Genomic DNA, 10,945 nt, shown 5'->3' on the forward strand with positions numbered 1-10,945 from the left:
TGTTCTGTTTTTGGCAAATCCCAAATACGCATTTTCGTAGCATTAAAAAATAACGAAACCCTGACGAAACCCTGACGGTTGCTATGTGCAAACAACAAGGTTTTTGTGTGCGAACAACAAGATTGGCGCATTAGCGGAATTTTTGCTGCGGTGGCGTTAATACGTAAGTACTTACAAATTTTAATATAAATATATTAAATAATATTCAATAAATAAAAAAAACCAACTTTTTAGTCACTCCCTACTCAAGAAATGGAAGAAGACGCAAACTTCAAAGAATCGTATCGAAAGATATTTTTAGTTGGTCCGATAAAGGTATTTTGATTGCGGATCAAGCGGGTTTTGCACCGGTTAATAATTCTCGAAGCGAAGCGACAGGGACACGTTGATATCACGTTGACAAGCCGTAAATACATAATGAAGTGTGGAAATCCCCGGTGCGATTAAATCCATGAATGCCTTCATCCGTCATCGCGAGTACACGCCAAGCTTACGCTTGTGCTAGCTCTCATAGGTACCCCCGGCTTCGAATTTATAATACATCCTATATATACATATATATATGTATATCATAAATATATATATAACCAAAGCTTGCTTTATGTTCTCTGAGTACTGATTCATCCTGCTTTCGAGACACCGAGAACGAGTTCGTTACGATCGGACAAAGGAAAACGTGTTCTCTCTCGTCGACAATTTTGCAATCGAATTATCGATCGATATCAATTTTTACTTCCTCTTTCTTTTATTTTTATTCTTCTCTTTTTATTCTTTCATGGAAAATATCAAGGAGGTAATTGATCGTTCAGAAAATTGGCCAATACATTTTTGTATATTTGTTCATTTTTTTGTTTTATTTGTATATGTGAGTATGTTGGTTAAATTTGAAAAAAACATTTTGTAAATACGAATAATAATAATAATAATAATAATAATAATTATAATAATAATAATAATAATAATAATAATAATAATAATAATAATAATAATAATAATAATAATAATAAATAATAATAATAATAATAATAATAATAATAATAATAATAATAATAATAATAATAATAATAATAATAATAATTATTGTTATTATTATTGATTTAATAATTCAATTAAAATAGAAACAACTTGAGAAGTCGCGTGTTAGTTTTCTTTTTTCTTTTTTGTAGGACTTTTTAATTAATTAATGGATATTCGAATTAAGGGTAGTATTCTAATTAAATTTCGTCACATTTGTTTTTCAAATGTTTGTGATAAAAAATTCCATGCATATTGTTGTTATTAGTTTTAATAAAAAAAAAAATATTTTTTTTAAATACATGCAATTTCCATAGTGCAGGGGTCGGCAACCTTTTGAGTCAGAGGAGCCAAAAATTACAATTTACAACATTTCAAAGTTTTTAAAGAGCCACAAAATTTTTTCTTGCCAACAATAAATAGTACTCGCATAAATAAAGTTAGTTTTTTGATAAAAAAAAAACTAATCTATTTATTCATCGGTGCCTAATCCTCGTTAATTGATTCAGAACAATTTTTAAATGTTTTTTTTTCTTTTACTAAACTCTTTTAACTAAAGAGCCGCAGCTTCACATCCAAAGAGCCGCATGTGGCTCGCGAGCTGCAAGTTGCCCACCCCTGCCCTAGTGAGTAATTTAACAATCATTTTTGTAATGTTAAATCAATAAATATAAATTTGATGAACCTGTTAGAATGCATTTTACAACTATGACATTTTTCAATCGAATGGAAACAAAAAAATGAGAAATGGTGCGAAAAAAAGGGGTTTCAAATGAAAATATTGATTCGTCAAATTGTGTCTGTATGATTGCGTTACAGGTCAAAGGTCAAGATCACGAGACGTAGGTAAAGGGCATCTCGGAGCTATACCTAAAAAGAATCCTTAATACTATATCACGATAGTAGATGGCGCCAAAGGTCTCAAGCTATCTTACCAGACTAACTTAATCCCTTAACAAGTGTGAATGCCACGTCAGCCATCGGTGACTGACACAAGACTTTCTGTTTAGGCCATGTCAGTCACAAGTGACTGACACGTTCAACTATTTTTTTTATACAAAGTAACGCCTGTGGCCTGACAAGAATTTTCCTAAGAATTCGCGTGGCGCTTGAACATGTTGAAAAAGGAAATGGGGGATCTCTTTAAATTCATTTTAAAGTAAATCCTACGTGATACTCCTGTATAACATAATAATCGTATAATATTATGAGTTTCATGCTACTAAAGATATTTATATTTCTAATTTAAATTTACGAATGAGATTTTTATAGATTATTTTTATGCCAAGTATAAGAAAATCAGTTTAAATGTGTAAAAAATGAGTTTTGCAATTTCCAAATGAAAACTTTTTGAAAAAAAGGAAAAAAAAGAAGTCAAATTCATTTGAGCAAAATGTTAAATTTCTCGTGAAAGATTTGCGAAAAGGATCGATCAATCTTACGAAAAGTTTTACGATATTTTGTTTATTCGTTTATTCGTAGTTTAAAAGTTTTCCAATTTGCTTGGTTAAAGCTTAGAAAAGATCATTATTTAAACTCGTTTGTCATTGTTTAGACACGGTTGGTAACGGGTTTTCTTTTAAAGCGTAGCATCGAGATTCGTTCAAAAGCAATTTATTAATCAAGAACTTGTTTAATCGAACAAGTGATCAGCAAGCTACCGACGACCGAATAGATTCTGTATTGAAAATTAAATCGAATTTGCGTATACGTATATATATAAATATGCATTTGTGTGTGTATCTGTATTCCTTTACTGGTCTCTCAATAAATTTAAATGACCCTTCGTTAGTTTCTACCACGTTTTATTACGGGTTTCTATTAAAAAAAAAAAGTTGGCCCTTTTGTTCGATAGAAAACCGGGGTAGTTCGATAACTATTATTCTACTCTTGATATATAACTTTTCGTTCACGTTGAAATTGTGAAATTGAAATTACATATTTCGTTGTGAATCACTACTACGAATGTATATTAAATAAATACAAACATTCCACTGTTAATAATAAAAATAATAAATGAAATGTTATAGATGAAAATGTTGATTTGAGGGTGTATAGGGTTTAAAGGAATGGTAAAAAGTAAAAGGTATGCAGTAGGAAGAAGAAGAAGAAGAAGAAGAAGCAGCAGCTTGATAAATGCGTGCCGGTGCGCTCCTAGGAACCAGTTTGGTGTTTACCTAGTAAGTAGGGTTGTCAGTCAGCTGGTTCGTTGCATCTTCGGCACTCGGTGTGTAACATCGGGTATCTCGCTCCCTCTCTTTTATTACGTTCGAGGAGAGATGGTAATGGTAGTGGTGGTGGTGGTAGCGATGGTGACGATGGTTAGGCTCAGGATTTAGTTAGGAAGGGGAAAAGGTTGATGGTAGGGATGGGTGCACGTTGGCAGTCATGCAGGGTGCGTTACCGTCGATAGAACGCGGCTTCGTTCGGACGATCAGTTGCTCTCCGACCGCTGCGGTGGAATGTTGTCGGTTCAGGAAGAACAAACCTCGCGTCGGTGAAACAATGCGATCGTAATAACTTTAGTTTAAAATAAATTTAGTTTTTAGGAAGAGTCAAGTGAACGAAAGTTTATTTTTAGTTGTGTGATCAAAGTGTTTCGAACTAATGAGTGTGATTTTGTAGTGTGACTTTCAAACAACAAGTTTTTATTGTGTCTTTCTTTGTGGACACGCATTTGAAAAGAGAACGAGTCTTCGAGTATGCGCGCGTGACGATATACACTGGGGGATTAAGAAAGAAGAATACTTTTCGTATAAAATCGTCCGTCAGAAATCTGTCGAAAGATCCTCTCGATTAGATCTCGACTAGATCTCGAGAATGGAGACTAAGTTGTTACGTTCGGTGCTTGGGTTGGGTCTTTTGTGTTGGCTCCTGGGAACGAAGGAGCGTTCGGTGATTTTGGTCGACGGTAGGAGCATCACCAGTTTGGAAGCACCGACCGGTTGCGAGTGGCGTCGAGAAGAAAATGAAGAAGCCGGCGAAGAGGAGAGAACGTTGGCTTGCAACGTTAGAACTATCGCTAACGTGGCCGGTCTTCTAGGAAATCTTTCAAGTATTCAAATTGATTCCATAACTTCTTTGGGATTGGAATGCAGCGATGTACTATTCTTCGAGAGCCAATTGGAGGGATCCCGTGGTTTTCTTCCACCACTGCCAAGATTGGAAAAACTTCGGGTGGATTATTGCAAAATTCGTTACTTGCCGGCTGGTGCGTTTGCATCCGCGCAAAATCTTCGCGGCCTTTCCGTTCGCACTCACAACGGGGACTGGTCAGCTATGACCTTGGAACTGGATCGAGACGCCTTTCTCGGTCTAGCCGATCTCGAGGAGCTCGATCTCGGCGATAACAATCTTTGGACGCTACCGGCCGAACTTTTCTGTCCCGTGGCCAGTTTGTCGCGGTTGAATCTGACGCGCAACAAGTTACAGGATGCCACAGCTCTTGGTTTCGCCGATCGCTTGCATTCCTGCACGCCGAATCTTCAAAGTTTGGATTTGAGCGGCAACGATCTCGGTGCGTTGCCCGATCGCACGCTAGCCGGTTTGCCATCCTTGACCGTTCTCAAGTTGCAAGAGAACGCTATTTCCGCCGTGGGCGATCACGCCTTGGCCGGTCTTCCTAATTTGAGATCGTTGAACATTTCGAGCAACAAACTCGTCGCACTGCCACCGGAATTGTTCGCCAAAACCAAGGAACTTCGGGAGCTCATTTTGAGTAACAATTCGTTGTCGGTGCTCGCGCCCGGTCTTTTGGACGCTCTTGAGGAATTGCAATTACTCGATTTGAGCGGAAACGAACTGAACAGTCGTTGGGTCAATCGGGATACATTTTCTCGACTTGGCAATTTGCTTGTCTTGGATCTTTCCTTCAATACCTTGACGAAAATCGATTCTCGTGTATTCGAAGGACTCTACAATCTGCAGATATTGAAACTCGAGCACAACGAAATTGATATGCTCTTGGATGGATGTTTCGCATCTTTGACGAATCTTCACACGTTGACGCTCTCCCAAAATAAGATAACACGATTCGACCCCAGTCACGCGCACGGTCTCACCGCATTGGAACAACTCTTCTTGGATGGCAACAGATTGCGAGCTTTGCATCGGCGTGTATTCGCCAACTTGACCGAACTCAAGGACTTGTCGCTCAGTGGTAATTCCTTGACGGAGATACCATACGCCGTACGAGTTCTACACTCACTGAAAACCTTGGATCTTGGTAACAATCACGTGTCTAGGATTGACAACGAATCATTCGCTGGATTGAACGAGCTTTATGGATTACGTTTGGTCGACAACAAACTGGAGAACGTGTCTCGCGAGGCATTCTCAACGTTGCCAGCATTGCAGGTGCTCAATCTTGCAAACAATTTCATTCGTCACGTCGAACAGAGCGCGTTTGCGAAGAATCCCGTATTGAGAGCCATACGTTTGGATGGGAATCGATTGACGGAGATACGCGGTGCCTTTACCAGCCTTTCCACTTTGGTTTGGTTAAACGTTTCGGACAACAAGTTGTTATGGTTCGACTATAGTTATTTACCATCGAGCATCGAGTGGTTGGACATACACGCTAATCAAATAAGCGAACTTGGCAATTATTACATGGTACGGAACGCTCTCAATATCAAAATGCTCGACGCAAGTTTCAATCTCGTAACCGAAATATCTGAAGCGAACGTTCCCGACAGCGTGGAGACTTTGTTCCTCAACAACAATCGCATAAGAACCGTCGCGGCTGGAACATTTTTACGAAAGACTAATCTTCAGAAGGTAGTGTTGTATGGAAATGAAATAAAAAATATCGAAGTGGCAGCGTTGAGCTTGCAATCGGTCCCGGAGGACAGGGAAATGCCGATCTTTTACATAGGCAACAATCCCATACTCTGTGATTGTACGATGGAGTGGCTGCCGCGAATAAATGAGTTAGCTCGTTTGCGTCAACACCCGCGGGTACTCGATCTCGATTCCGTCAGTTGCGAAATGGTGCACGCGCGCGCGACACCTCGCAGACCTTTACTGTCGTTGAAATCGAAAGACTTTCTTTGCCGATACGAGGCGCATTGTTTCGCGTTATGTCATTGTTGCGATTTCGACGCGTGCGACTGCGAAATGACGTGTCCCGACAACTGTTCCTGTTATCACGATCACAGTTGGTCCAGCAACGTAGTGGATTGTTCTAACGCCGGTTACAAACGCGTACCCGAACGCATTCCAATGGATGCGACAGAAATTTATTTGGACGGCAACGAGTTGGGTGACCTAGGCAGTCACGTTTTCATCGGCAAACGACGTTTGGAGGTTTTGTATTTGAACAACAGCGGGATCGCTGCCATTCACAATCGCACGTTCAATGGAGTCAACGCGTTGCGAGTTTTACACCTGGAGGACAATTCGTTGCGAGAGTTGCGCGGCTTCGAGTTCGATCAATTGGAACGCATGTCCGAACTTTATCTCGATCACAATGCGATCGCAACCGTGGGCAATTCTACGTTCAAACGAATGAAAAATTTGGAAGTGCTGCGTTTGGACGGCAATCGAATCGTTGATTTTCGTCCGTGGGAAGCCCTGCCCAGTGTTGGCGACGGTACCAAGGTTGCTCTCGAAGGCAACGCTTGGAGCTGCGAATGCACCAACGCAGCGAGACTTCGTTCCTGGCTCGCCGAACACCGTGGTGATCCCGAGAAGATGTATTGTCGAGATGGCGTCGAGACCTTGGCCCAAGCCATGAAGAGATGCGGTGATCCGTCGACAGAAGCGGTCAGCCGCGGGATTCAAGAGATTCCTCTGTTAGGTGGAAACTTTGTGCCACTCTTAGCCGGTGCTTTGGTGGCCGTGATAGCGGTCTGCTTGTTCGTTGCCTTGGCGTTTGCCTTCCGCCAAGATGTCAGACTTTGGGCACACGCGCGTTACGGTCTGAGATTAGGCAAAATGGCTAGCGTACCTGATGAAGAACGTGACAGACTTTACGATGGTTACATCGTTTACAGCGAACGCGACGAAGATTTCGTGTCACGATTCCTAGCCGCCGAACTGGAAGCCTCCGGTCTAACCCTTTGCCTTCACTGGCGTGATTTACCTCCCTCGAGAACTCAGGAAACGGTGCCGTCCGCGGCAGCCGCTGCCAGGCGCCTCCTCGTCGTCCTTTCGCCGATTTTCCTCGCGAACGAGTGGCAACGCGTCGAATTTCGTGCCGCTTTGCGTACGGCTTTGGAAAACATCAGGCCTAGTTCGCGAAAGAGTCGAGTGGTCGTTTTGCTCGCCGCCGAGGCACCCACTCGGGATCCGGAACTTCAATTGTTGCTGACCAGTTGCACCGTCGTCGTATGGGGCGAAAAAAGGTTTTGGGAAAAACTCAGGTTCGCCATGCCTGATTCTTTGGATAAGAGGCGTCGCGACGCTGGCAAAAGGTCGAAGGATCGTTCGAAGAATCGGCGAGTGCCTGCGAGATACACGCCGGCGCCAACTTCCGCTGCCGTAGACGTCTGGAGCAACGGCAACGCTGTCAAACCCGGGGTCCTCCTAGCGCCGGTTCACACCGCACCCACGCCGACGCCCACGCAATCGACTTACGTCAGCTCGGCCTCGAGCAGGACCGAGGACGAAGACAGCGGTGCCGAGCATCAGAACAACCATCACCCTCCTCATCACCATCATCACCATCATCATCAACAACAGCAACATCCGCACAACAACTCGGCTCCTCCCAATGGGAGACCTACCAGCGTTTCATCCAGAGGCAGCCATCTTTACAGTACCATACCGGAACCCCCGGTCGTCGTGGTACCTTCCGCGCCACCCGGTGATACCTCTAACAATCCGCGTACTTATTTCGTCTAGTACCAACACAAGAGATGAGGTATTTTTTCTTCCATTACGACGTAGATTTCTGATCTACAAAACGGGGAGAAATATTTTGCCGTGGAGGATCGGATCGCGCTGGATACGCGCCAATTCTTCCAATTCGTCGACTATACCTGTGTGTGCCCTTTTTTTTATTATATTTACCATTGGGAATAGGCCCCTTTTTTATGTTGGCTCTCTTACAAACAAGAAAAACCACATTCTTTTTTTGCTCTTCATTATATTTCTTTCATCTTTCGAGATTTCGCTTTTTCTTATTAAAAGATCGGTCAACAAAATTATTTATTATTTATTATTATTATTATTATTATTATTATTATTATTATTATTATTATTTTGTTCTTTAATTAGCGCGCAAGAATATTTATTTTGTCACGCAGAGAATAATCTCTTACGACGGATTTAGTTCGAGGTACGAAACGCGAAGATTCGAATCGACGTTCTGCGCCTTTAATGTGTCACTGCCCTGCGAGAAAAAGAAAAAAAAAAGAAAAATGAATGAGAGATTATATAAAATTAGTAAAAATCGATTCCAATGCTCGTTCGGATCTCGTACTTCTTGCCAGAAATTATTTCCGTCCAGTGTGCGTGAGTTCTCCAAGGGGAAATGTGATTTTCGTTAATTATAGTTGGTTGGGTACCGATCGGTGGGTGCGAATTTTTTATGCGAACATTAAATCTCGACGAATAGGGGATGATGAGAAGAAAAATTGTTTTATTTTCTTTGATTACTTTCATTTCGCAACCGAATTATTATAATTTTTATTATTTCCTTGTGAAAATGACGAAAAAAGAAAAAAAGAAAAACTTAGAAAAAAAAGAAGAGGAACACAAAATGCAACACAAAATAGGTGCGATCAAATTTTTCATTTCTTTTTGTTGTTGTTGTTGTTGTTGTTGTCTTCGTCGATGTCAGTGATAAAAGAAATTGAGAAAAATTTAACGAATAAAAAGGAAGGAAGGAAGGGAGGAAGGGAGGAAGGGATAAAACACGAACGTGACGATTAATTATCTTTTCGTAACAATATTAGGATTAGAGGATATAAAAATATATAAATATATATATAGATTGTGTAAACAAAAGTGAAAAAAGGATGATATAAAAAAAAAGACTATGGCGAGAACGTCGTTCCTAAATAAGATTCACGACCGTTCGTTCGGTGATACGGATAAATGCGACGGTCTTATAACGCTTATTAGTACGTAAGTCGAATTCTCTTGTAAATAGTGTATATCTAATTTTTGTAAATATTCAGGCGCACATTTTCGAGCACACACACACATACACACGCACACACAATCTCACAAACACATTTTACACATAAAGGATAAGATAAAATTCACTTTCTTTAATTATTTTTTTTGTTCACTGTTATTTTTCTATAATTTTGTATTTGATTTTCTAATGAAATAAATTTATTTGTCAAATTATTTTCTTTTGACAAAATTAATTGCAAGTTTGTAGTATGATTTTTTTACGTTTGCAACATTGGTATGAGAGAGTGTAATTAAATCACAGAAAATGTTGATTTAAAAAGTGATTTTTTATCGAAACCCTGATGCACACACGCGAACACAAAAACGTTGAGAGAGAAATAAATACATACAAACATATACACCGATGCGGCCAGCACATTGTATTTTAAGACTGACCGTCTCTATTTCCATCGCGATACGTCTCCTTTTTTAGGTTGTATATCGATTTGCGTTATAAATATAACAAATAAAAAAAAAAAAGAAAAATAATTCATTGTGTAATATCTCAACTGTATTGTATACTGTTGTAAATAACGCTCATCGAATCTCACCACGTATCGTGTATTTGCAGTCTGTTGTAAAATGAGTATTTAAATTAATTGCAACTTTTCATTTCAGCAAGAACAAAAAACAAAACAAAAGATAATAAAAAAAAGAATAAGAAATGAAATGAAACGAAACAAAACGAATCATGAGAAATAAAGACGTTTGTTTTATATAAACGAGTTTTCAAATTTAATTAACTATCGAATTACACATTAAGTATAATATTAAAACCTATTATTCATATATATATCCGTATAAAAAACCTTAGAGGATACGACTTAATTTACTTTGGAAGCTACTTTAAATTCGTCGAGGGTTGCGTCTTAGAAACGTCTGTGGAATGGTGGAGAGGAGGAGGAGTAGGAGTAGGAAGATGGGTGGGGACACGTTGGTTATAGTTCCTTTGGCAAAAGTCCCTACGTATGAGGTAGTAGTAGGACGAGTAAGAAGAAGAGAATTCGTCGGTGGAGGGACGTGCCAAAGGGAAAAGGGACGTTTCGGTGTGTCCAGCAAGGAGATTTAATCGAGGCAACTGTAGCAGCAGCAGCAGCAGTAACAGCAACAGCAAAAGCAGACCGGCACCGGCACACCGGCACCGGGCAAAAGAGCGGTAGCAGAGGCAACGGTAGAAACAGAAGCTTTGTTCAAAGTTTTCGAGCTCTAGTCCAACATCAACCTCCATTACGGTTGGCCAAATAAACAACGGACCGTTTTACGGAGTAACGCGAGCTGTTGGTTGGTTGGTTCGTTGGTATCCGCTTGAAAACCTTTCCAAACTCCCAACTCCTCTCCAAAGACGAGATATTAGATCGTGCCTCGTTTCCTTTTCATTCTTTATCTTCTTCTACTTTCATTTATTTCCGACTTTTTATCTTTAATTAATTTCCTAATCCTTCCCACCCATCCTTCGTTAAATGGAGACCTTCTATCGAGAATCATATTACTATTTTCAAACTACTTCAACTTTTTCTTTTTAGAATTTATTATCTTCTTTTTTTGTTTTGTTATACGTTGTTATATCAAATATTCATTTTGTTATGCAACCCTATAGATATTTTTTTCATTTAAAAAGAGAAAATTTGTTCTATTTAGATCATTTTTGTATACCCATTCACTAGTTTTTAGTTTAATCAAGAATATAAATAGTTTAAAAGGTTTAGTAGATCACATTTGAGATTTTGTTGAGTTCGCATTCGTGACAGGACAGTTTCGGTCGAATTTTGTTGAAAAGTTTTGAAGTCAGTAAGTATCCTGTAGA

The 10,945-nt window shown here is 39.8% G+C and overlaps 1 protein-coding gene across 1 annotated transcript; it reads left to right on the forward strand.

Annotated features, from left to right (window-relative positions):
• The first annotated feature begins 3,387 nt into the window (after nucleotides 1–3,387).
• On the forward strand, nucleotides 3,388–9,863 carry LOC107067735 (toll-like receptor Tollo). The gene has a single exon (XM_015323513.2). It carries the CDS (start codon nucleotides 3,835–3,837, stop codon nucleotides 7,858–7,860), a length of 4,026 nt encoding a protein of 1,341 aa, XP_015178999.1. The 5' UTR covers nucleotides 3,388–3,834; the 3' UTR covers nucleotides 7,861–9,863.
• The last annotated feature ends 1,082 nt before the right edge of the window (nucleotides 9,864–10,945 follow it).

The sequence above is a fragment of the Polistes dominula genome, unplaced genomic scaffold (assembly GCF_049000335.1).
Source record: "Polistes dominula isolate Pdom_NZ unplaced genomic scaffold, Pdom_raw_medaka contig_373, whole genome shotgun sequence".
NCBI classification, from domain to species: Eukaryota; Metazoa; Arthropoda; class Insecta; order Hymenoptera; family Vespidae; genus Polistes; species Polistes dominula.